The following is a 27,866-nucleotide window of genomic DNA, read 5'->3' as shown; positions in this document are numbered from 1 at the left end:
GCCCACCCCAGTGCCACTCCTGTCAGGTCGGAACAGAAAACAGAAAACGACTTGCAAAGGTTCGTTAAAACTGGACAGAAAAACACCGGGAAGGCAGTGAGTTCACTGTCGTCCAGTTACCAGATCTCAGTTCAACAGAGCATCTTTGGTGGAAGGGGAGATTTGCATCACGGATGTTCAGCAGAGAGATCTGCAGCAACTGTGTGATTAGGGCTGGGCAATATGGCCTAAAATCCATATCACGGTATAATTTGAAGCATGTGCTGTAACGATATATATCGCGATATATTCTTTTCTTCTGTATGAGTATTTTACACACTATAATGCACACTTAAAATCCTTTAATTTTCACAAAAATCGACAGTGTGCCTTATGTATGAATTCTGGTTGTGCTTACTGACCTCAAACAGATTTTATGTGGTACACGGCACTCAAAAATCTGTCAAAAATGTTTTAGTACGACTTTGGTAAGCTATGAAGCTGCACTGCTTGATGGATTAGGGAAGCATTACGGCTGCCGTAGTCAGGAGCCTCGCTGAGTAATCTGGGTCCAAAACTCCATTGGCTTCAGGTCCCAGTCAAACGAACATTGCGGCATCACTGAGAATCCAAAACTGTCTAAATTCTTTCATCTTTAATGATCAGGGTTGCTGCTTTACCGGGTGTGACAATTAAGTTTAACATCCAGGCATCCATGAAAACAGAATTTATTAAATTCAACGGAGTTAGAAGTTAGCAGGAAGTTAGCTTTCCACCTAAACATGATATAGCATGTTCTGACTGGGAGATATCTGAAAAAATTAAAAAGTACAGCTCTGGTATCACTTACAACATAAATGAAGACAGAAAACTAAGCAGTGACGTTTGTAGGGTTACTGAAGTTGGCCTAGCTGGTTTATAATGATGTGCTACGTGATCGCTAGCAAAACAGCTACGTTAGCATAACATTAGCACAGTGAAGCTGAAGGATGAAAGCTAACTTTTTTCCACTGATAAAAGTTAACGTGAGGGTTTCTGGTGGTTAGGGACAAATGCAATTGCATAGCAGGACCAAACTTCAGTCAGGAGAACAACTGAGATAATCCATCCATAATACAAGGTTAGTCATTAATATACTGCAACAACATGGGAATAGAGCAGCTGCGAGAGAATTCGGCATTAATGAATCAATGGTAGGGAAGTAGAGGAAGCACAGTTTTTGGCTTTCCTCATATTCCAAAAGTGCTTTGTCTCTTTACTATTACTGTTGCAGATGATGTTGTTTGCAGCCGCTGCAATGCTTTCGACCAAAACAGGCACAGCTTGATGATGACACCATCAACATGCGCTATCGCGGCAGTGTTGCCAACTCCTCAGTAAGGAAAATCGCTATTGGTTGTCCTAAAAGTCGCTAGAAGTCGCTAAATGACGTCATCACCTAATTTGCATAATTGGTCATGCTAATGTAATTGTAACCTATGCTGCTGGAGAGAGAAATAACATCGTGGACGAGACATAAAGTGAGCAAAAAACGTCCTAAATGCATTTAGAATTTATTTAGAACTACAAATTAAATTTCTTTTAGCAATTATTGTTTTTTATAATGTCTTTCACGTCTTTTTTAGCGACTTTTTTTTTTAGAAAAAAAGTCGCTAGGGGGTCTGAAAACTCGCTAAATATAGCGACAAAGTCGCTAAGTTGGCAACACTGTATCGCGGTAGAGCGGTATAGTAAAAATCTCTACCGTTGGCCATATACCGTTTATACCGCCCACCCCTATGTGTGATACTGTTAAAATGGACCAAAATCTCTGAATGGACCAAAATCTTGCAGCAGTCTCGAGGCAAATAAAAAAGGGGGTCCAACCCCATACTAGTAAGGTGTACCTAATAAAGTATCTGTGCATGTCTGCTTGGACATCGGAGCTCTGTAGGTGATCTATGTTGGTTTGCAATGGCATCGTTTTGGTCTTGTGGCTTCCGGCTTGTTGATGCGTGATCAGTTTGGGATTGTGGCAATTAGCAGGGCGGATCAACACAATAAACTTTTTATTATGTTCCTTGAATCATTTGTAAACAATTTGCAGGATGCGTTGTCCATCTGGGAGGGCCCGCTGTCAGTGAATGACACTGACGTGGCTGTTTGTGTCAAATTAACATCCACATGAATGCCAGGACCAAATGCGTCCCAGTGGAGCACTAGATTTTACTGGCTTGTCAGTTAATGTTTTAGCTGATCAGTGTAACGCCCTTATGTGTGCACTTTTGTTCTTTTGGACTTTTACTGAGCAGCTTTACTGATTCTTTAAAAAGAATATTGAGCTAAGTTCAACTTTATTTATTCATGTGATCTATGTCTTTTTCTCCAACAGCAAATCCTTCGTCACTCCCGCAGTAATGCCACCAAGGTGATTTTCCTCATCACTGACGGCTACTCTAACGGCGGAGACCCTCGGCCTGTGGCGGCGGCTCTGAGAGAACGCGGTGTTGAGATCTTCACTTTGGGCATCTGGCAGGGTAACATCAGGGAGCTCCATGACATGGCCTCTCAGCCCAAAGATCAGCACTGCTACCTGGTGCACAACTTTGCCGAGTTTGAGGCCCTGGCTCGTCGAGCTCTGCATGAAGGTAAGGAGTGACAGAGAAAGGTTCCAGATTTCCAGTGATTATTAAAAGAAACATCTGCGATCTCATGTCAAAGCTTTAGTTAAACATGTATCAAATCTCTCCTCTTTCCCACTTAACCCGTTTGGTTCTCCAGGGGCGAGTTACATCATGCTTGATGTTATTCTTAATAATAAAAGTTCAGGGTACGCCAGCTTCTTTGAAGCCTGAGCGCATCCAATATCACCATTTGACCCGTAGCAATATTTCTGTACTAGTGCTTTCACCCCGTTGAGTTTCTGTGCTTCTTTCAAAGTAAGAGGATAATATTTTACATTAAATCTGACAACATGCATTTCACATGATAACTTCTGTTTTGTGCTGCCAGCAGCCATTAGCCCTCACTTCTAAGCAGATTAGACGCAGCAACGCTCTTTTTCCCACACTTGAAGGGAATTTCCCCACTCTTCAGTGAAAATAGGGATCCAGTCACGGTTTTAAAACTTAAAATCTCACCATAAAATATCACAGACGAGTGCAGCGCTGAGTGCAGAGCGAGCTGTAAATCACGCACATGCTTACGCGGGCTCTGAGCGACCACGTCCGCATACACAGTGGCTGAAATTCCAGATGAGGCTGCAGTAGTAGAAGCGCTGGTGAGACGGGATAAGGCTACGAGAATGAAAGCCAACCCACACCGTACTATCAGCTCAGCCTCCGGTCTGTCTCTCACCCTCTGTCTTGAAGTCTGGCCCCTCTGCCAACAGCAGTCTCAAAGCACAAAGACAGGTTTCACATGGCCCTGTGGCTCTGTCAGCCATCCAGCAGTTGCAATAAAAACAAAACAAATAAGGCGGCAGGTTAATTTCTAGAAGTAAAATTAAATTTGACATTTAACCTTGGTCACACCATCAAAGACAGTTTTCCCCCTTGGCTCAGACAGTAATGCCACAGCTCCCATTTCATTTTGGGCTTTCCTTTGCGAGCTCTAGTGGAGTTTATGCAAGAAAGATGATTTGGCAGGCTTTAAAAGTCGGTTGTACCTTTGTGGCTCACAAGTGGTGCCTGTTTTGATTCATTCTGTCTGCATTTCTGTGGTTAAGATGTCTGTTTGTCTCTGTCTGACAGATGTGTTGTAGCGCACACAAGAACAAAAAAATAAAGCAAAGCTTTGTTTCATCTTGCAGTTGTTGAAGAGTGTGTTTTTCTTTACGACTTCATACAAAAATAAAGTTGCTGAAGGTTAAACGGTGCCAGAAGATTCCCCATTTTTCACATATTTTGGTCGTCTGCACCAATCGCCCCGTCAGACTTCCTTAATGGTGGTGTTTTACCCAGCATTTAACTCGACACTTGAAAATGTCTTATTCTCAGGCGGTGTAATTGAAACCTGTGCTTCTCTGCGCTTGCTTGCTTCCCTCAGACCTCCCTACGGGCAGCTACATCCAGGAGGATCTGTCACGCTGCGCTTCTTTGTGTGAAGCAGGCAAGGATTGCTGCGACCTGATGGCCAGCTGCAAGTGCGGCACACACACCGGGCAGTACGACTGCATCTGTGAGAAGGGATACTACGGCAAGGGTCTGCAGCACGAGTGCACAGGTAGGGCAGATTATATCTGCTTAATATTGGCTGTGATGATCTATGAATTTTCTGTAAGGCCCGAGACACTAATGCTGACTGATCCCTCTTAAAAATGTCACATGTAGCAGATGTGAGATAAACTGCTTGTGACCTATGCAGCTGGGTTTTTACGCAGAGCAATTTGTGCACAGATTATGTTGTTCACATTGTGAAAGAACACCTCATGTGTTATGTTAACACCTAAGATCAAAGTTCAAAGCTTTTCGCTAGTAAAACGAATCCTCCCTGCTTTCGAAATTGACATGTGGAGCTCCTTTTTGGTTTCTTACCCCCACCACATTACGATCGCAGCCTCAGGTTGCTCCTGAGCTCTCCGGGGGTGGATGTTAAATAAGCAGCCTGTCTACTTAACGCAGTGTAAGCTTTCCGCAAGACAGATCGCTATCACAAACCTAGTTTATGTGATATAGCGGTGGAGAACTGTTAGTAATGTTTGTGTGTTCTCAGGACCCCAATTATCCTTCACTCACCTTTGACTCCTACACTCCCAGAAGGGGAGTCCTGCTCCCACCTTCACTTTCCACCTTTAATCACACCTCGTCCAAGGTTTTCTTTACTCTTTACATGCACCAGATACGCTGCTGTCTTTTTAAAATGAACTGCTTTTTTTCTGTGACTCTTACTGCTCCAACTTATACGTATGTTTTGTGCGTGTCCATTTGAGGACAAAAAAGAATCTGTGTCATCTGCTGCCAGAGTGCTCTGCCTTTTACCCTCAAGTTTCTTACTACTGGTTAGTAGAAAGTCAGGCCTCTGGGATCTATTATTTGTCTTTTTAGATGAGAGCATCGGTGAAAGTTGCTCTAATGTGTTTGTGTGATGCAGACATAAACATGTCCAGGCATATATTAATGAGGTGCAAGCACACATTGATTCATCTCTTGGGCTGTGATCCATAAAATCCATAAGCTACATGTTTCATTAAAAGCTGTAATAATGTAAGAACTGTTTGTGTCGAAGACCAGCTGCAGACGGGTTAAAGTGCACAGCTGAAGTGGTGATGTTGGAGAGCTTTCTCTTTTTGTCTTTTGTTCTGCTGAACACAAACATTTACCTTTCCTATCACCTTTCCTGGAATTTCTTAGAGCTGAATTTCCAATCTCTGAGTATGTTTTTTTGACGTAATATGATTTAATCCACCCCATGTTGTGTTAATCTCCAAAGAACAGAAAACAAAGGAGGCATGTTTAATATTCCTCTTTTGGGTTTTCAGACTATAGTTAAAGAATCCTAAACATGGGAGTAAAGATGGTTGTAGTGTGAAAAAAAATGTCTTAAAGCATTATTTTGGACAAATTGGACACATTTTTTTCTGCAGACTTGGTCAGTTTTAGGTTCTGTAGATGGTTAATATTAAAGTTAACTCAAAATGTCTAAATAAAGATGGGCAAAGAGTGGAAAGACTCATGTTTGGAAGGACTGTTTGAGGAGAATCTGGGAATCAATCAACTTTTCTGCTGACTTAACTTCTGGGGAAAGGGCAGATTTTTTAGGCTTCCACTAAACGCAACAGATATCCAGTTAGCTGATATCATTAGTCCAGTTCAAAACTTCACGTTTGTTGCTCTGGTCATTGTTTACATTCTCTTTTTTTTCCACATGGACTTTTTGCTCAACCGTGATTAGTTAACAGAAGTTGGATTAGAGGTCAAAATCACAAAGTCTTGCTTACAGATTCTGCGTATTGTGTGTAGATCTTTGTTAAGATAAGAGACTCTTACGATCAGAAACATTTGAAATCATCTCTCGGATTAGATTATGAAATTGAAGATATCAGAGAGATTCATGTCTAACAGTTCCCAGACATAAATAATGAATATATCCTTGCTGAACAGAAATGTTGAGACAGCAGTTCTGCATGTGTTAAATCAGCTTTTAATTCTTGGAACAAGCCCGACTGCAGAATTGGTAAAAACTTTGTGGCAGTTCATTAATTTTCGGCCTAACACGCTGCAGACAATCATGTTAAAACACTGGCCAGCGGCTTGTGTAATGACACATTAATTTGTCTTCCATATGTCCGTCTCTGCTCTGTTAAATCTCCAGTTACACTGTGTAGTGTTACATGCTGTCACTGCATGAGGTTAGGGGTTGATACATAATTATTTTTTTTGTTACCAAACGTGCAATCATCAGATTCACAGGGGGCCTGTCGGACTGTAATTGTTGAAGAGCGGCTAAAAGACGCAGTGGTTTTGTTAAAGCTCTGTTACTGAGGCAGCTCTCCCTGCTTGCGAGGAAGACAGGTGGGAGGGATCGAGAAGAAAGTCGACCCTGAGTGCACTGCCTAGAGGTAACAATAACAGAAATCTGGATAACAATCACCTCTAATAATGGGAAACGACGGGCGGTAATCCCCCGTCGCGCTCGCCCTCTGGGTCTCTTCACCCACATGTTTTCAATCCAGCGTTTGATAACACGCAGGGAAGGAGGAATGAGAGAAATTTCAGTAACAGAGAAGTTTAAATAATTCAGAACGTCAGAAAGAGAACGCGAGAGCTGCAGGGAGTAAGTAGGAATTCCAAAGTAAAGGGCATCGGGGTCATTGTGCCAAAACACACGCCTCCCTAATTCTCATCAGATGTTGTCGAGACTAGAGCCCCCCCACTCTGCTTATTAATGCTTTTTAATGCTTTAATTAATAGCAGGGAGCCGACTTTAGAGTTGGCTCAGCCGGCGCGAGGAAGGAAGGACACAGCGAGGCGCTGAAACCGCAACTCGGGACCGCTTCCTCCGTCTGTCTCTGACCCGCTTGTGTAATGCGCTCTCATGGAGGAGGAGGCGTGAGTTAATGTGTCGTGGACGCTTGATTGTCTGTGAGCTGACGTGTACCCGCAGAAGCATGTGTCACTGCACGCCGAGGCACATTAGCGGCGTTCAGTTTTTGTTAACTGGTGCGAAAGAGGCTCGTATGTTTTTGAACCCTGCATTTATTGGAGGTTTTATATTTTCTAATTTCTTACAAGGCTTCTTTGGTGTAGCGGCGGCTCCAGCACCAATTAAGTTTGCAGCATGTAACATGTGAGGAAACTTGACAAGCTCCTGCTGTTCTTAGAAAAATCCAACATTTTTTTTTCTTTAATACTCTGTTGCTTTAACCTTAATGGTTTTGGCTGAACTGTTGGTGTTGTGTGAATTGTGGGTACATTGTGTGCGTCAGCTGTGCCAGGTCTCTTGAGTGGCAGTGTATACACTGCAGCACCGCTGCCGGAGCTGGATGCCAGGCTTGGGTTTGTTGTCTGCATCACGAGTTTGCAAACATTTTTATGCTTTTTCAGACTCTGTTTTCTCACATTAACATTAACAGTCTTTGACACATCTAAAAAGAATATGGCCGTGCTCGGTCCTGTCAGTGGGTTGTTATTATCATTGGCTGACGGGCTCTATTGGAAACGCTATCCAAATCCCTCCAGCGCACAGCAGTGTTGTTTATGAAGCTGTCGACAGCCAAGTGAAACAGCCTCTTCCACAAAACATGACTGGAATCTCAGCAGATAGAAACAGATGATGAAGCCAGTTCCTGCATAGTTTGGTTTAGTCCGACAGGCCAAATAGGACATTGTTGTCTCTCTGCTCAAATACCAATCCCAACGCTTCAGGGACAGTATCACCGAGGATCACCAGAGGAATGGGGAAGCAGATAAATGTAGTAAGGGGCTGAGACGAGTCCAGAGGGGGTAACATGTTTTCCTCCTGTCACACATTCTGGCTTATCAGACTCTTCTGTAGCCTGAGAGAATGACAGGAGCTCTGGACTGTGTTAATGTGGTGTCAGCACAGGCCTTTGTTCTGCTCTGGACAGCTCTGCCAGAGAAGAGGGAGAATGAGTGAGAGCAGAAGATACTATGAAAGCCAAAAGTAAACAAAAAAACCTTGTAAAATAAAAATAAAAAAGTTAAAACAGCAAGAAATTAACAGATAACGGCATGCTGCTCTGCCATTGATTTATACTGTAAAATATTCCTTTCTGTGTTGTCCAAATCAAATATAATTACACTTTTGCCTGATAGCTATTCATACTCTTTAATACGCTTTAATTCTGTGTGATATATTTTATCGGTTTTCTTTCAGTCCATGTCTGCACTGGCAATCCATTCTCATCTATCAGATGCCACTGACGTCGACGATATGCGTAAATGTGTCCTTTGGCGTCAACGTCTTAACACACGAGCCGCAGCAGTAGTACACGCAGAAAGAAAACAGTACAGACCAACAAAGTATGTGTCATGTCCTGTCTGAGAGTCTGGCATTTTGCAGTCTGTTTAGCTCTGTTATTACTCCCGGATTTCTTTCCTGTTCGCTACCTTATTTCTTTCCCCTTTAATTCCGTGGTTAGATTTTGGCATAAAAGATGGATTTACTTATAATATAAACCCTCACGACATGAGCTTTACATGCTAAAGAATTACCGTTACCTAATTGCATATAAATGTAACACCGGGGGGTCCTTCCCAAGTCTGTATGTGACAAGTTCTTAGTGAAAAAACATTCAAACTGCTGCCATAACCTAATGTTGCACAGCACAGATACATTTTACCTGTAACAGCAGAACTAGGCAGTGGTCTGGAAACCCTGGAAACATCTGCAAACCTACGTGGAAGTACAGTTTTTTACAGTTTTTACAGTATTTGGTTTGACCACCTGTATTCTTCAGGACAGTCTGAACTCTCTTGGCAGCTTTCTTGTCGTTTCTTTAAGTCGTCTTCAGGAATAGTTCTCCAGGCTTCTTGGAGGACATTCAAAGCTCTTCTTTGGATGTTTCTACCTTTTGCTGTTGATCCCACATTGCTTCAATAATGTTGTGGTCCGGGCTCTGGGGAGGCCACTCCATGACTAATAGTGCTTCACTGTGTGCTTTTCTATCAAGCTATGCTTTTACTGCATGTGTTTTGGATCATTATCATACTTAAAAATTAAACTGCTGCTATTCAGATTCTTCTTACATGGTATTACATTGTGGATCAAAATCTAATGTTCATAATTTCCACGAGTTTTGACCAGATGACTGACTGAAATGCAATTCCAAACCATGACAGAGCCTCCACTGTGTCTTACAGATGGCTTTAGATGCTCACTGTTATACCTCTTGATGATTTGAACCACAAATATCAAATTTGGATTTATCACTCTATCAGACCGGCAGCCACTGATTTCAGTCGCAGTGGCCACAGGTCCAGTTCTTGTGTAATTTGGCACACCTCAGTCTTTTCTCCCTGTTTCCCTTCCTTAAAAATGGCCACTGAGACCATTTCAGATCAGGCTTCAGTGAACAGTAGATGTATCAACTGAAAGACCAGATGTATGTCAGGTAAAGTCAACGAATTGCTGCCGCAGTGCTATTTATTCAAACTTCACAGCAGGAAACACATAAAAACTGATTTCACATATGAATTATTTTGGCTGGTGGACTGCTCAGAATATTTCAGAATATATTTTATATTTTTATTATTGGGCAGCACGGTGGTTAGCACTGTTGCCGCACAGCAAGAAGGTCCTGAGTTCAATTCCAACATCAGGCCGGGGTCTTTCTGTGTGGAGTTTGCATGTTCTCCCCGTGTTTGCGTGGGTTCCCTCCGGGTACTCCGGCTTCCTCCCACCGTCCAAAGACATGCAGCTTGTGGGGATAGGTTAATTGGATAATCCAAATTGTCACTATGTGCGAATGAATGTGAGTGTGAATGGTTGTCTGTCCCTGTGTGTTGGCCCTGCAACAGACTGGCGACCTGTCAAGGGTGTACCCTGCCTCTCGCCCTATGACAGCTGGGATAGGCTCCAGCGCCCCCCGCGACCCTGAAAAAGGATAAGCGGAAGCGAATGGATGGATATTTTATTTCATTTTTATTCATTTTCTAACTTTGTAACCTTTTTGTACTTGCAGCCAAAGCTACCTGACAGAAAAAATCTTGAAGCCTAATAAAAAGCAGAAATACGATTTATGTCAGTCAAGCAATTCTAAAGGTCAAGAGTGAACTTCCAGGGGATAAACTTTTGTTTATTTTTCTTTTTTTTTATTGGCAACAACAACAGTGCAACAATCAAGACCAGAAGTCTCTTACATTTTTCTCTGAGTGGATTTGAGTTGCACTGAAATATGCACAACATTTACTTATTGATGGATGTTTGCGATTTTGGAAATGAGGAAATATTTTTAGATGGCTTACCCTTTTTAAGGCCATTATCTGACTGTAAGCTGTTGACTGGAATGCATTGAGTGCAGCAAAACAACTCTTCTGTGCTGATACCACAAGAGTTGCACAATGTTTACAGAATAAAGTTCACAAAAGCCTCTTGATCCCAAAGGGAGACGCGTGGCAGCAGTGAGCTTCTGCTTGACCCTAAACATCCATTTCTTTGTGGATGTCCTGTCTGTTGTCCGAGACGAGCAGCGTTCGCCGCGTCTGCTCGGTAAATATTTGTGTGAATGACCGAAAGATTTCTGGCGGGGAAGCCTTGAGGTAGACATAAATCCAACAGAGGAGTTAAAATGACAACAGAGGTGGGATTTGCTAAATGTTAAGGAGGAATAAGAAAAGTGTTGAAATGGCAGAAATCTCTTGGCGTTACTGGGATGTTGCAATCATTTTTTTTTCTCTTTTGGCCTCCACCTCTGACCTGAGGTCTCCAGTGTTTATGATGAATAGTGAAAATAGTAAAAACTGAACTCTGAGGAATGCGGCTGACACAACACTGGCTATCACTGTCTTGGTTCCCGACGCTGTGCAGCTCATCTCACTTTGCACTGTCACACTAACACAAGTATATACTACCCTGGGATCCACTCACAAGCACGGCGACGTGCTTTTGGTGCACTTACGCACATCAAAATATGTGGAGGATCTAAAACAACCCAGGCAAGCTTGGTGCAGAGTTTATATCTGTTGAGGCAGCACACACACACACACACACACACACACACACACACACACACACACACACACACTCTGTATTGTCATATTACAAAAAGAGGAATTTCATATTTTCACTCTCAAGAAAAATTTGTGAATAATAACCAGAACTTCTAGCAGGATTCCCAGGATTTCTCTTCTGATTAATCATAAAATGTGGTCTGATCTTCTTCCAAGTCACACTTAGTTTCAGACAAACACAATCTGGTTAAACTAATGAAACAAAAACAGCTTATAAGTATAAGCTGCCACTCAAGAAACCTGGCACAGCTGATGCACACGATGTACCCACAATTCACACAACACCAACACAGTTAAGCCAAAACCATTAAGGTTAAAGCAACAGAATATTAAAGAAGAAATGTAGAAAAAGTAAATGAACTTCTGTGCTGAGGACTTCTTCAAAAGCCTCTTAGAGTTAGGTGTTAAGGAAAGTTGCTTATAAATAACGTTGCTTGCAAAGCTTTCTATTCTCAAGAAAAACTATTTTCTGTGAACCACTGTTGATCAAAACAACTTTCACAGGACCTTAGAAGATCGAATCTAAGAAAAACAGTGAAAAAGTGACTTGGATGAGTGATGAAATGTTTCACCCACTAAAAACGCAACATCCAGATGAACCGAATCAACTTTGTGGGAATTTTCACAGGACCTTAGAAGATGCACAAAGCTGCACTGGCTGCAAAAGCTTTTGGCTCCTGGGCATCTTTCAGAATCACACCAAGAGAACTTAGTGCAGTACTGAGAGAGATAAATGACCTTGAGGTTCACAGAGAAGCACCTGCTGAAATCCCTACAGTTTGCTACAATCTATGTTTCTGTTTTATTAAAGGGGAAAAACACTAAATGTGAATGGAAACCTCAGAAGAAACCACTACTTTCCAAATATTGCACCACATTTCCACTTTGCAAAATACCTCCTAGATGTTTGAGACAAAAGTTTAGCTTTTTTTTGTTGCCAAAAATAGAAAATGCTATGTTTGGAGAAAACACAATTGCACAGCTACACTGAAACCTCACTGCCATATCTTAAACTAAGTTAACCTAAGCGTCATGGTTTGAGGTTGCTGTGTTTGCTTCGGGGCCTGTACGCCCTCCAGTCGTTGAGGGAGCAATGAATTCAAAATGGCATCAAGAACATTTACAGGGCAGCAGTCCGTGACTCAAAGCTGAGGAGAGTTTGAATGATGCCACAGCAGAATTGTTGTTTTTGTTGTTTGCCAAGTCAGATTCCTGACCTTGACTCAGTTGAGCTGCTGTGGTTTGACCTGAAGAGATCTGTTCACTCGAGACATCCCAGAAGAATGAAAATGAAACTGTTTTATTGGAGAAATGGAGAAAAACGCCTTCTAATTGTTGTGCAAGTCTTATAAGCAACTTTAGGAATAACTTCTAACATTTTTCCAGCCTGCTCTGAGTGATTGCTCTGTGAATTCAATAACTGTGTGTTATCAGTCTAGTCAAACTGTGTTTTTGTCAAACTGGATTTTGTGGCTGATCAATACAGAATCTTGGTAATTTCAAAGGTTTCACACACCAATTTTGTTCCAGTAACTGACACTGGTCCTCTGTTTGCTGAATTGTTTGCACTTTAAATGTTTTTAAAAGTAAATTTCTACCAGAGGAGCAAATTTCGGTGAACTCCTCCAACATGTTGCATAAGCTTTCTTATAAAGACTCTCTGTTTCCTCTTGCTGTATAAATCCTAATCCCCACAGCATCAATAACCACAGCAGACTGTCTGCTTCTGTTCAGTTTGTCTACATCTGTCCAAGTCCTTCTTTCTTAATGTTTTGTGGTGAAAGTGGAGTTGCTCAACATGAATCCTGGCTCCGTTTGGTGTAGTTATGAGCGTGGTGGTGTGGCGTGGGGTGAGGGGGTTGGTGGCAGATGCCTCAGATTTCCTGAGAACGAGAAAGGAAGGAAGGTTTTGGGGGGATTCGAGTCCCCCGCTCCCCTTTAATTGCTTAAACTGAATGAAAGTTTAGGTTTGTGTTTTTCTTTGGTGAGCAGAGAGTGGAAAGTGAGGGAGGGCACTTCTTTACCCTAGAGCTGTGCGTCTGCTGCGGTGGGTGGACGGAGAGCTTTCAGGAACTGAGGAAGGACCCGACTGGCTCTGTGCCATTACTCTGTGGGTGAGGTTGGGGGTCTGCGGTGCAGTAATGCAAAGAAACAAGTTTTATCCCAGACTCATTCATGACAGCAGTAAATGTGATGTTGACTAATGGCTATTTTGTTTTTTGTTTTTTTGTTTTTTTTACAACGTGTATTGTTTTTATTAGCCTTGTTAGCAGCTCTGTGGCAGAGATGGTCTACTCTCTAGAGATCTACTTCAAATCTCTCACTTTTCTTCAAGTTACCACCCAGTTAGTTTTCATTTACGCTGTGAATGTCTACTGAATGAATAGGCTCCAAATTTGCACTTTATGAACTCTAAAGTAGCACTGTGCAATACTTACTTACTTGGTATCGATCCAATACCAAGAAAATACAGGGCCAGCGCTGGCATCAATACTGCCGTTACTTGGATCGATCTGCCGAGCACTACTGTAACGACTTTGGTGCACGTCTTCCTCTCTACCTTATTAGGAAGTACAATCACTCCGTTGACACGCTGAGTTTTTAAAACCAAACAAAAAGGCCTTTTCACTCATTAAAGATTGTTTATTTAAGTCCTAAATCACCGTGTAGTGCTGACATCTATATTACAGCACAGTCGCTCCACCCTCTTCCCCCCTCCTGTCTGCATTAAATGACACATAGGTTTGTAAAAAGCCTAAATTGATGACTGCTGCTACTGTGTTTTTTAGGTCAGGGATGTTGTAAAGTAGACACGGCCGGTGTTGTAAACCGAGGCCATTCTGAGCGTGTGTGAAGGGGGGAAAAAAGAGACAAAGATGAAGGAGCGAGGACGCAGAGAGGCTATAAAGTAGTGCTAATGGGATCCTCCTCTGCAGGAAAGCATGGAAAACAAGGAGCCGTGAAACAGCCCGTGGTTCGAAGCAGAATCTCACTGTGTTATTAACACTTTTCCCCAACCATCCATCCTTCCTTCCTTCCTTCTAACCATCTCTCCATCAGGTTCTGTTTTGTTTTTTCCCATACTCACCTAGATTCCCTTCTTATGTCCTTTCTGTGCCTCTCTGCAGGTACTTTCATGTGCCTCCACTTGAAATAGGCAGCTACTGAGTGGTATTAAGCAGACCATGAAAAACTTCTGTTAAATTGTTAAAACTGTGGCACAAATGAAGTCATTTGGTACAACAGCAAAGTCAGAAATCATATATATCAAAAACTGTATTCATAACAATAATAGCCAGTAATGAATCATATATTAACTCTCACTATAGTTGTCTTGAAGGTTTTATTTTTTATTATCTTTTTGCTCTTTAACTAGTTTCTTTTTACTTCCACCTCTCCCTCACTCATAGCTTAAACTGAAAATTGCCCCCCTGAGGATCATGCACCTCTCAGACTGGACTGAATGTCTCTTTTAGCATCTTAAAGCTTTTCTCCAGTGGCTTTTAAAGTTTTTTGCCCTTCTTCAAATCCAGCGTGTTTGTCCCTTTCTGTGACCCTCATCTGTCTCTGGATTTTCTCCAGTGCTCTTTCAGCTCCCACCTATTTCCTCACACTTAACAACGCCTTCACTGGGTGTATGCATGTGTGTTTGTGTGCAATCTGTTGACTGAAGTCTTTCCAGTTGGAGGGAGGTGATGAAGAGGGATGCACGATGTGCCAAGCCTTGCAGGCTGAGGATGGAGGCAGTCAGCTGCTCCGAGATTTGTAGAAGAGTTTAGATTTTCTTCATGTACATAAACTACCTTATCTCAGTAAAACCCCTCAGATTCAATTACACTGTTTTGTTAAAGATATATTTTTGACAACAGAGTAGATGGGAAAGCAGAGGGAAGAGTGGTAGAAACAAAACACAACTACATCAGTCCATCGTAGTGAAGAGAGAGCTGAGTGTAAAAGCAAAGCTGTCGATTTACTAGTCGATCTACATCCCTACATTCAACTGTGGTCACAAGCTCTGGGTAGTGACTGAAAGAAAGAGATTGCAGATACAGTGCTGGAAATGAGCTTTCTCTGCAGGATGGCTGGGCTTAGAGATTGGATGACATTTCGGTCATCTGAGAGGGGCTCAGAGCTACTCCTCCACATCGAAAGGAGAAAGTTGAAGTGGTTCAGGCATCTGACAAGGATGCCTCCTAGGTGAGGTTTTTTGGACAAGTCCTACAGGGAGGAGGCCCTGGGCCAGTCTCAGGTGGATGGATGGATGGGTGGAGCAGGTTAAAGACTTGGCCACAGTGCATGCGTGAAAATAGCTACATACCAGAAACAATCAGTCCCCTGCTGCATATGCTGTATGAGCATCCTCTAGGTGAGTTACTCCTTTAACTCCAAAACCCAACAGGGGAACGCCAACTTTGAGGCAACAGTGGGACTGACAGAGTTTATGTGTGTGTTTGCATTGGTGTGTTTTTTGCATGTGTATGTGCTGTATGTCCTCATGCAGGTCCAATAACACCGCCTTTTGGTGAAACAGTGACGTGACAGTTGAAAAGGATATGAAAACATGTTGGTGTTAACATCCTGAGTGCGGTGCTACGTCGTCCCAAGTGTACTGAGATCATACTGCGGCATGCTATCACAACATTTCTCAGCATACTGACATCTGTAATCAGGAACAGCAGACCGGAGACCAACCTGTGTTTGCACAGTTGTTAAGCGGTTTGGGTCTCTCTCCCAGTGATTCCCAGTGATGCTGCAGTCTGTAATAAGCAAGCAGGACAGTCTCTGTGTCCTTGGGAATCCATAAGAGATACATAGCAATTGTGGCGAAGTCACTCTCCTTTAAGAATAGGATTGAATAATAAGCAGTCTAACAGCCATTCGGCTGCCACTGAACTTCCTCGGTTTCCTCTCCTTAGTTTCCTCTCGTGTAGAAGTTTTACATTCTTGGGATTGGGGGTCTGTGGAGGTCTCTTCTCCCCCCAGATGGAGGCTGTGTAGGTGGACAGCTGTGCAACAGCCAGATCTCGCCCCCAGCCTCCTTTCTCACTCTGCAATCCAGCTGGAGAACAGACTTAAGCGAGACTCTGGGGATGGGATTTAGAGCCTCCTGGCAATCCATGAAGATGGGATTCCCAAACTTTTCCTGCTTCAGGTGACCCATGTATTAAGGTTGGAAAATTCCTGTGACCCTTGACATCTGAAACACAGACACGCCACACATCTTGCTTTGGATTTCTGTTCATATGAGGGCAAAAAGCAAAGGAAAGGCGTCACGTGTGAGGTCTCGGACCTGCTGCAGGAATCACCGTGCTTCATAATAAACTGCCGACGGTGTGGTTTTATTAGAGCCAGAAGGGTTCTGTTATCTTTCTGAGGGCCACTTCTCCAGGAAATGATTTTTGTTGACCTTGTATTTGTAATTTCCTCTTGTTTTTTTTGGCATCACTTCTCTGTTGTTGATGCACTTGAAAATGACAGCTTCGTGGTACAACAGGAATTCCCAAATTCTTCTGTGTTATTCAATCATGTATCCTGATGCTCGATGATCTTCCATATAGAGAAAACCTTAGCAACAACTGTGTGATTCTTGTAAGTGCTCTCATCTCTGAAGAGCTCTTAAACTTCCACAAGCACACGTGCAGTAAGGCCAGCTGTAAAAATAACTTCATGCCTTTCAATCACAGAATTTATACCGCACCTCTTTAGTAAATCCTGACGGTTTTACCTGTCAGGTTTACCTTGGCTTAAACCCCAAGTAAATGAGGCCATTTTAATGCTTTGATGGGGGAGTTTGCAACTGAATGTGCCACTAATCTGCCAATAATTTTGAATGTGTTTGGCTTTCTTACCTTCATGGGTAAACACTTGTGTTTTGGTCGTTTATGTTCTTCACATCGTTAAGTTCCACCAGTTTCAGTCTCCTTGGTGGTCCGGATCATTTCAGTGCAAGATGCAGGTATTTTGCCTTCTCCAATGTATACATGGACCACTTACCTGAGGTGAAATATTCGAACCTTTTCAAGCATTCCTTCATGTGCCTGTCAGGGTTTTATGTGAGTGTCTGTTTGTGTAGCCCAGACTATATATTTTAATTGTCTGTTTCCATTGTCTATTTATGCTTCTTAAGTGTGTATGGGAAACCTTGGCTAAGAGGGAGAAGTTTCCTTGCATGTGAACATTGTTTTTGCAGTGGAAACCCTGGAATTTCAGCTCCAATTTAACAGCATTTCTCGTGTGAGAGGGCCTTTGACCACAAATGGCCAGGCCTCTGTCCAGATTTGGCAGCCTGTTTGCAGTATTGCAGGAGTTCCTTGGTCCCTATTGTTTTGCTCTGAGGACAAAAGGCAGACACAGAATTGGATCACAGCATCACAAATATTACAGGGTGGCTAGACTATTTTGCACTTTAATTATTGGCTTTGTTAGCTACCCATTGTATCATCAACATTTATTTTTCCTAAATCCAAAATTTATATGACACACAAAGAGCGTATTCATTGGTAGACATAGTTTTCTGTCTGCGAGCCTTGTGTGTGCAGTGTGTGGATTTTTGTACCAGTCGTATAATGACATTTTCACTGTCTTACTCTGAAAAGTACAATGTTCTTTTTTTGTATCATTTAAGAAATGATTATTTTAATGTAAGCTTCTTGTCAGGGGATATTGTGGGCCCAAATATAGGACACAAAGGCAGGCAAAGTAAACAGATGATTTATTGACCAAATGCAAACCCCCAAGGGTGTGTTGCAAAGCAAGATTAATGGGTTGCAGAGCTATGTTGAGTTTAAAGTCAGAGTTTTCTGTGTTGTGAAAGTGGTTGTATTTTTAGTTGGCTAAATCACTGTGGTAACTTATGGTTAACACGTAACCTGAGGAGTGTACTACAAACAGAGCTCAACACAGCCAGGCTTTCTTTAGTCAGCATTAGCTGGCTCAATAAAACCTAAAACAGTGATAACAAGTATCACAAAAGTGGGTTATCACATTTCTCTGATAAGCCAGACTTTCTGCTTCAGGCTTTACACACTTACACTCTTCTTTGGCAGAAAACGATCCCTATTAGTGTCCCCTACTCTAAACACAGATGTTATTAGATGATGGTGACAAAAACGTGATAAACGAACTTAAAAATATAACAGTAAAATGCAACAATGTTACAAATAAGACAAATTAATACTATTTGTTAATATTGGGATTTAGCGGTGATAAAATTAACACTTTAATTCCAGTTAATTATTTTATTGTTGAGTGTGCTCTCATTGCTGCTCTCTATTTCTAATGTGACAGCTATTTCTTTCTGTGTGTTCTTTGTTGAAGTAGCTGCAGTTCCAGCAGATTAGAACCAAGTATAAATACATTTATACATTTTCTGCATCACCAAATGAATACATGCACATTTCAGTGACAATGCAACAAACAGTCTGCACTGCTGTAATTTCAAAGCTGGGCTTCATTCTAGTGAGCTACTGCTTTACAAGATGCAGACAGAAAACATCCAGCGGTAAATCTATATCAAAGAAAACATGCTGTAAATAAAATTAATAGCAAAAATGTGGCACTTTCAAACTGGGAATCTGAACATAACCAGCTCCTGCTAAGGTTACATGCCCAGCATCAGTTACCATGGTGATTTTAGCCAGGTAAAAACAAGAGACGCAGAAAACTCTGATCTTAAACTCTACATCGCTTGCTAACCTATTAATTGTGCTTTGTAGTACAGGCCTCTGGACAGCCAGTCTCAAAGGAGGGAAAAATAGAAAAGCAGAAAATCACAACGAGATTCATGAAAACAAACATAAAGCAAGAAAAAAACAAAAGATGCCTAGCTTTCACTGAAACATGAAGATAAGTGAAAAATAAAGGCCAACACCAGGAATGACTAAGAGCTAAAGGAAACCACGAGGACCACGAAACCTCTACCCAAGAACCTAAATCAACAGCTGTCTGTTTGATACCAGCTTGGAGTATTTCAGTGCTAATTTCAGTCAGTAATTAAAAAGTGTGTTGCCAAGTGACTTAGCAACCACAGTGACTGACATGACTCAACTTTTTTGAGGTTTCAGATTGTTTCAAAGTTGACTACAGTCTTATTTCAGTTTGTTGTAAAACATAAAAGATTTATGTTCAGAATAGCATGTGGGAAGCAGTGGCTGCACGAGTACTGTATGGATTAGCTTGTGTGTTTTGAAGCATGTGTTTGTGGATTTTTTTGGACTAAGCAGAATATGTATCTCTCAGATGAAAACCGCTCTCCCTCTCTGCCTGTTTGTCCTTGTGGCTGAGGAGGCAGATGTTCTCGCTTTCCCTCTGGATCTCCTTTCATCGTTTCCGTCCCGGTCTGTTTTTAGGCCCGGCTAATCGAACCCAGTCTCTCCCCCTGAGACCAAAAAAAAAAAAGATTCTCGTGTGATAGTAACTTTGGCTCCCGGACATGACATGTCTGCCAGTTTAAATGACTTACTTCATATTAAGAGAGAGGACTTTAACAGATGAACGTGCCTGTGCTTGGTTTTGTCATTTTCTTTTCTTTTTTAGCTTAATATTTAATGCTGAGAGAGTGTATTCTTATTCTTTCCCGTAATATGTGTTAGCGACGCTTTAGACAGTTAATTCTCACAAGCTAGAAGTTTTTGTTTCCAGAAGTAAAGTTTGACCCTGTTCTATATCAGTGATGAGGGCTGTTTCTACTAAAGTGGGAACATGTTGTTGTTTTTATGATCATTACAGGAAGCAGATGTAGAGAGTTTGTTTGTGAGGAATTCTTTCAGATTTAATTTGCAAATTTACCATTTAATACAGACACATCTGCTAATTAGTGCTAACATATACATGCAAAACACAACAAAAGACCTTGTATTTGAAGAACAGAGTTTTTACAATAAACAGCATAGACAAGCCACATTTATCTTCATCAAATAAGCACTGCAAACATACCCAGTGAACTCAGCAGCATTCATCGCCTATGTCAGCATCCAGCCTCCAGTAATGCACAACTTTAAGTATTACAACAGTGTAAACAGGTGAGCTGTGAGGACTATGTGACCTGTAGAAACCAAAACCTGTTTCTTACTGTTCTCTAACTCCTCCTAGACACTGTTATCAACCTCGATGAAATGCTGAGATGAGAAAAAACTAAACTAATCACACAGAAGTTTTTGCCAACCTGTTGGGTAATACACTGATCACTCGTTTATCGCGGGTGTTAAGTTCTAAAAATAACCCGTGATAGGTGAAATCCGCGAAGTAGCTTTATTTTTTACAATTATTATAGATGTTTTAAGGCTGTAAAACTCCTCACTACACACTTTATACTCTTTTCTCAGACAGGCATGAACATTTTCAAACTTTCCTCTCTTGTTTAAACACTCTCTAAGTTTCAACCTTGTAGAAAAAGAAGGGCAGTATTATAGAATGAAACTAAAGGCATCCGCAGGTGACGACGTTTCGTCGACACGTGTTGTGTTTATTGGGGAGAAAACTTACAAACATACAGTGCAGGACTTCAGAGTCACACTGCTAGCGATCGAAGATTTATGTAAATTTGACAAGCTGAACGCTTTCTGTACTGGACAGGAGATGCAGCACAACTGAAGAATACACGGTTTTCCCTAGCGGCAGGCATTTGTCAGTGGGGTCACTGACTGGTCTTTAGGCCTGTGTAACTACAGCCTTATTTACTTGATCTTACATTTTTACCCTGATTGTCACACATTCAAAGTTAACAACAAGTGGTTAGTTGTCATATGTCTATGAAACCTCAATAGGACTGGAAGTGCTTTTCCACAGATACCATAAGATCTTAAAACCTTTAGATAGAAGGCAGGTTGAAGGCACTTCTGCACTGGCTTAATTTTCTGATCTGGAAGCTTTGCCCATGTTTTATACCGTCTGCAAATTGCAGAAAGACTTCCAGTCGTAGAGAGGTCCAGGGGTTAACGGTTTTCTGACTTCTGTAAACACTGTTGGCTGAGTTTCCTGCTGGATTGTGTTTTTTTTTAATAAATCCTGGTCATGCCATGTTTCAAAAAGGAGAGCTATCCTGTACCCATGATAGTTACTCTCTGACCACTTGAATTGAAAAGTGGCTGGCCATTGAACAAGCGGTTTTACAGTCAGATTTGCCCCGCCTCACCACATTCTTTCAAAATGAATCAACAGTGAATACGCTGATCGTGATGCATCAAAACAGGCCTTCAGAAACCAATCGATGATGTCACAGCATCTCTGTTCATTCTTTTATACTGTTTGTGGTTTAACATGAAGGTCTTGTTTTTTGGCCTTTGGAGGAACTGCTCTTTTGCGCTGGATTCATGTCTCTGCCCCAGAGGTTGCAGCTTATTTAACACACTTTTGTTGCTCTAGTGAATTTTTACTACAACAGGATTGTGGAAGTAGAATTGACCTAAAACAGATGTGTTTAAATCCTTTTATAAACATTGAGGTCTATGACTTTAGTTTTCGGTACAGTTGTAGAATCAGTTCATCGCTGGTCTACTCATAGTTTTTGTTTAGTTTTGGGTTGAGCAGACAGGTCACGTCAGTGGCTGAGAGAATCAAAGTCGGCCTCCACTTTACAGAAAGATAAAGGAGACGCATCTCGTTGGGAAAACACGCATCCATTTCGATAAAGGCTCTTTATCTTATCTCCCTGTTTTCTTGTAATGTGTTTGGCTGTCTCACAACGTCCTTTATTAAAGTAATATTTCTCCCTTGTGCACCATGACACCATTAGACTTAGACAGCTGCTCGTTTTAAATGCATATATTATTACTGGGTATTTCTCTTCATTATTAGTCAAACATTGCTCTAACTTCAAATAAGCAGCTTCAGATCAGAGACCGTCTCTTCTCCTTCCTTAGATCATTACTGGGTACAGTAGTTTTCTTTGACCAGCTGCCGTCCCTCCACATGGTTACAGCCCAGTCCCAACACAGCGGGATCTTTCTGTTTCATGGTCATCTGGCTGCTGACGGTTCACTTCCTCTCTAAATGAAGGGTACAGTGCACCAGAGTTTACTTCACAGCCATAGGCAATAAGCAGACGGACCCAAAATGAGATGTGCAATTCAGCAGGATCCAAATACAATTAGTATCCATATGGGGTCTGCCTTTTGGAGCTCTGAAGCATTTTAAAGGAAGTTCGCAAAGTTTTCTGTGTGTTAACTTTCCATTTTTAAAGCATTTTATTTAGGAGTCACAGCTGCTTGTTCTTTCATCATATATCCTTTCCTGTCTATCCCTCTCTCCTTCATCCCAATTTTAAAAGCCAGAAGCTAAGTTTGGGCTTCTTATACACTGTGTGTGTGTGTGTGTGTGTGTGTGTGTGTGTGTGTGTGTGTGTGTGTGTGTGTGTGTGTGTGTGTGTGTGTACAGTCATCATGTACGTGTCTGCATTTCTACCTGCCAGCACATGCATCCTGCCAGGAACTGAAATTTTATATTTTTCAGATACAGTATTTCCACTGTTGCACACTGGGTGAATTATTATTCACATTAAAACTAACTAGGCTTCCTGTAAACCTTAAATGAAGCCGTAAAACAGATTCCCGAGGACTCGCACAGAGAGGACACTTTCAGCTGTCGTTACGTCTTATGTAAGATGCCTCCTCGGAGTTTCAAAAACACACCGAGGAGAAGACGCATCAGCTGCTTTTGTTATCAAGCGAGAGCAGCAGACCCATGCTGTCTGCACCAGGGCAGGTATGCCACATGGTTTTTCTTTGAGTGTGTGTGTTTTGATGTGGGTTACTGGGTGCGTTTCAGTGCCAGCAGCCGGTGCCTGCTTTACAGTCGGTTAACATCTCCTGGCTGACCTGCAGCAGCCGAGGAGGAGGGAGCGAGTGTCGGGACAGGCCAGGCTGGCACTGGCTCAGCAGTGGAAAGTCACACCTGGCCTCTGGCTTAGCAGCGAGTAAATGAGTTGTGAAGAATATTAGTACTGTCGATTCTCTGTTGCACTTTATAATTAAACCTGCTCGCTAAATGTCTCTCTTTAACAAAGCCGGAGACCTCTTTACTGCTCCCACTGCTGTCATTTCTATTTAAAATAGTACTAAAGCTCATAATTAGTCTCGGTACTAACATTAAAGGGTTTTCAATCCCATCAGATATCCCACGTGGATGTACTTTTAAAAAATGTATTAAACGTGTTTAAACGATGTGTGTGGGTGTGGATCTAGAGACTTTATGATTTTTCTCGTTTTAAACACATGGCACCAAATTAAACCGTCTGAAACTCCCTCCTCTCTGGAGCCTGTTGTGATTTGGCGGTCGTCAGTGTTGTGGATTTGTTTTTCCAATTAATGCAAACAACTTTTGGAAGCGCTTGAATAGACCGTGACGTTTGTAACGGTGCAGCAGCCATTAATGAAATGACAACTGTTATATTAACAAATTAACTCCAATAATTTGGTCCTTTCTCGATATGAATCTTTGCGACTCTTTCAGCTGGTAACCGCAATCTCACTTAAACACTAAGAGTTGTTCATAAGTCATACGTAATTCCTGGAAATGTGGGTGTGATTATGTGGGGATGATCATAGTTTAGTCAGGACCGCTGTAGTCCTTATTTACACAGGCCCAGAGGTGAGTCAGTGCTAGGGGACGGTCTTCTCCAACTAGATGGCGAGTGGTTGCTGGGTGAAGTCAGTCGCAAAGAGAGTGGTGCATCATAAGCCTCCTAGTCATTGCTTTAGTTGCTACCAGATTGCCGTAATCACCCATAATTTGTGTAGATGCGAAAATTGTCTGAAAACACTGGCTAAGTAACACTGAGCGGTAGTGACACTTGAAACGGAGCCATGCATACCGGAAAAGGAGAGCGTTCACCTCCAAAGTGAAACCTGTGTCTTATTATTGCCAATACTTGTCAAAAGTACAGCTTTTACTCTGAAAGTGAATGGTCTTCGTTTCAAGATCACACTCTTCACATCTTTACTGCCGCTTAGCGAGTAATTGGCAAAGGTTGGGAAGTCCAAGTTGGTGTTACAAACTACAGGTGAACTGCTGGGGACCAAAGCTAACACAAGGAGCTTTTCAGTGCAGCAACCTTCCACGACCACTTGCCAACCAGTCTGGGACACATTTTTTCCCTAGCAACTGATGGTTGCCGACCAATCACTGAACCTCTGTCTCAACACATATTTGATATGAAACCAGCACATGACATGACGGTATTGTTTTAAATATATTTATTAAGAATCTGATAAAATAAAATTATTCAGGTTAAAATTAGTGCTTCAGATATTAAGCAGACAATTTGGGAGCAGTGATGTAACCATGAGGGAAATAATCATCTGTGTTTTCCCCCTAACCTTGTGGTTTGGAGACTGACAACTCAAAAATATTTCGATCTTTTCTTAAAAATATAAAGAGTTTTTGAAACATTTCAGTTACTTTTTTGTCAGCTTGTTGTCGAGATGTCAGAGATCTTTTTTTAAGAGCAAACATTTATATTGTTGTAGTGTAGGGTTAGGATTAATGGTAATAAACCAACTAGATCTGTGCGCTGTAAGAGATTTGCTGTTCTGATGTAGAGAAGGATGAGCCATCAGCTAATGTGGTCTGGCACTGAGATCAGCTGATCCGTGAGACTGTGGCTGAGCCCGACTTCAAGGTCTACCTGCTCTAACACTAGGTTCGATTTTACAAGAGTTAGTTAGTGTTACTTCTGCAGTTAATCCTGGGAGTGTTTTCCTGACTACCAGAGGACGTGATGGTAAATTGTGTGCAATCTTAAATAACTGAAAAGATCTTCAAGGATCATATGACTACAGCTTCCATCACAGTGGATACAGAGGAACAAAAACAAAACATTTCATTTGGTCTACTGCAAAATACACCAGTAATCACAGTGAATTATGGGAATTGCTGGCTCAAATAATCGTTTGTGAGAAAGTACCCAGATAACAACTGGTAAGAGCCCTTGTCCCCAGTAACAGCGTAATTCAAATAATCATAATCTGATTTTTAGAGGTAATTCCAAGCAGTTAAACATCAGAGACTTATGAGGTCATTGCAGATTACATCACTTCAAACATTACAGTGAATTATGTCATTAATCAGGTAATCTGCTCTTTATTACAACCCAAATGAGAAAGTAGCTTTATTTTGATTCATTTTCACTGCACCCGTTTTCAGAAGTTGATCTATGAATAAAAGAAGGTTTAAAGAAGTTCATTCGACCCCACCTCCTCCTCCCCATTCAGCCTCACAGCGTGCTGTGACCTGATCCGACTCAGGTGATGCTAATAGGAAACACACTGCATCCTATGAATGAGCGCAGGTGATCAAAAAGGATTTTCTAATGTTTCCCATGTGCATAACTGGGTTTAGATGCTCATAAAGCTTTCTTTGATTGTTGCATTTCTTTGTAATGAAGATGGTGCTCAGTGCCACAAAACAGTTTTCCCTGCCTGGAATAATTAACTTTGAGCTGGACTCTTCTTTTTTACCTTGCCAGAAGAATCATTTTGTCATATTTGCCAGATTTTCCACTGCTACATGTCCAGACATGAAAATGATTAAAGTCTGCTCATAAATCTGCGAAGCTGTTTTTCACTTCTGTCCGTGAAGCTTTTCGATGTCTTGCAGTCGTCAGACAGTTTTTCATTTCAGCAAAACTTTCATTTTGTACACGCCCGTCGTCCAGCTTTTCCTACCAGATGTCTCTTTGTGTCTTACTTGTGTTTAAATTAAGAAAGGATTTGTTTTTTTAACTGCAGTATCTCTCATCTTAACAGCATGCCCACCTGGAACTTATAAACCAGAAGGAACACCGGGAGGTGTGAGCACCTGCCTGCCCTGCCCTGATGCCCAGCACACCTCCCAGCCTGGCAGCACCTCCCCCGACGACTGTGTCTGCAAGCCGGGCTATAAGCCAATGGGCATGACCTGCCAAGGTAAAAGCATCCGATGCGTTAAATAAGCAAGTGGATACGTGTGAAACAGGATGATGGTCTCTTCTGTGTTGCCTTTCTAAAAGCTTTAATATTTTAGTGTTGCTCATCTGAATATTGAGAGTTACACAGCGTTTTTAGTGTTTTCTAGCTTTAAGAACAGTGTTTTTAATTAAGCTCTTTGCATGAGCAAAAACATTCACATGCAAAAATCCCCACTTGCACTCTTCCTGTTCAGCCCACCTGAACCAGATCTTCTATTACAAGACCATCTATTGTTTTAATATTCTTGCATTACAAGTGTTTTGAATGTTTTGCTTAATCTGCATAGGTGAACCACAGATTATGATAGATTCACTGAGCTTTAATGATACAATATAAAACTGCAGTAAGTTGTGTGTGTGAGTGAAGCTTCAAAATCAAGAAGGCAAAACATTTATCTGTTTGTTTCAAAGCATCACAAGGGGATATTGGAGGGTATGAACCCCACTGTGATCGCACCAGATTTCATCTAAAAGATTTGATCTGATCCCTTGGTGCAGAGGATGAATAGGCTCTCAGGGACAAAGTCTATCCTATCTTATTTGTCTACAAACTAGGTATCATGAAGCCTGTGTTGTGTATGAGTTTTGTATGAGTTGTTGTGTATGTTTTTTTAATAAAAGGTCATCCTGAGCCTTCTGTGTTCTCCTCTCTCTGCATCATGCTTTAATTACTTTTCATGTTCCAGTGGGACTTTTTATTGTTGGTTTACTTCCTGTTTTTATTCCTCTGCCTGTGTCTCATTCCTGCATTTTTTCAGATCATCTGTTTGTCCTCCCGATGTTCTTATCAGTTTTTTCCCATATTAGCCAACCCATTTTCCTATGGAAGCCTTTTTCTGCCTTTTTAAAAATTAAAAATACAATAATTCTGACAGGGGGAAGTTAAAATAATAATAAAAAAAACAAACTTGAAATTTGTGGTCGAAAACAAGCTTCCATAGTTTTCCAACAAGTGTCCTGCTGTTTCCCACTTTGCCTCCTTGTATCTTTTCCTCTCCTCTGTTTAAGTCTCCTATACTTGTCTCCTGCATATAGGACAACAAACAGCCACTTCACAGGTACTGAGCTGCAGTCGTTAGAGGTTAAATACCTGGAGCTTTCCAACAGCTATTAAAACTGAGGAAACCGTTCAGATGAGACATGAAACATCTTTCTAACTGTATTCAGGACAAAAACTCTTTAGGTTGAAAGTCTTTTGAGCGTCCTAGCCTGCTCTCATTCTGTCCCCAACATCTAAGTTAGTGGAGACGAGCAGTGCTCCAGCCGTGTGGTGATTTGTAACACACATTTTAAAACATGTGTATAAACATGACAGACATAACATATTAAACATAACAGAGAAATATGTTTCGTGAAGTAGGAATTTGTGGCCTGTAATCACTTTCAGGAATAGTGGTGATAAGTGATAATCTGGTGAATTAACTGGAACAAAAAAAACAAGATATTCCTCAGAGGTATTGGATGACAGCATCATGTATCCAGTAATTTTGCCAGTCCTCCCATTCCTCGAAGAAGGAGCCAGTGATTTCCAAACAGCAGTTCATCTGAACACATTGAGCTCCATTAATCACCACAGTCATGCACTGCTTTCTAGTTTCTCAGGCAGGAAGAGAAAATAGGGTGTTGAAGGTTGATATGCTGTCATTTCCTACTTACTTGTTTTTTTATTCAGTTTTTATCAACAAAATCAACTTTCTGTCATAGTGTGTCAGTTTGTTTGTTAGCTGTAATGTAAAATTCACCCTCCTCTCCTCTCCTCTCCTCTCCTCTCCTCT

General features: G+C 41.5%; 1 protein-coding gene across 2 annotated transcripts in view; it reads left to right on the top strand.

Moving 5' to 3' along the window:
• Positions 1 to 27,866, top strand: part of svep1 (sushi, von Willebrand factor type A, EGF and pentraxin domain containing 1) — a 115,545-nt gene that overhangs the window by 40,966 nt on the left and 46,713 nt on the right. For both annotated transcript variants that reach the window (XM_087836801.1, XM_087836791.1), the window contains exons 4-6: positions 2,351 to 2,606; positions 4,006 to 4,182; positions 25,892 to 26,050. In XM_087836801.1, the coding sequence (XP_087692927.1) occupies positions 2,351 to 2,606; positions 4,006 to 4,182; positions 25,892 to 26,050 (592 nt within the window). The remainder of the gene's footprint in view (positions 1 to 2,350; positions 2,607 to 4,005; positions 4,183 to 25,891; positions 26,051 to 27,866) is intronic.

The sequence above is a fragment of the Neolamprologus brichardi genome, chromosome 3 (genome assembly GCF_056152115.1).
Source record: "Neolamprologus brichardi isolate AB-2024 chromosome 3, ASM5615211v1, whole genome shotgun sequence".
In the NCBI taxonomy this organism is placed as follows: Eukaryota; Metazoa; Chordata; class Actinopteri; order Cichliformes; family Cichlidae; genus Neolamprologus; species Neolamprologus brichardi.
This window is presented reverse-complemented; position numbering and strand designations above follow the sequence as displayed.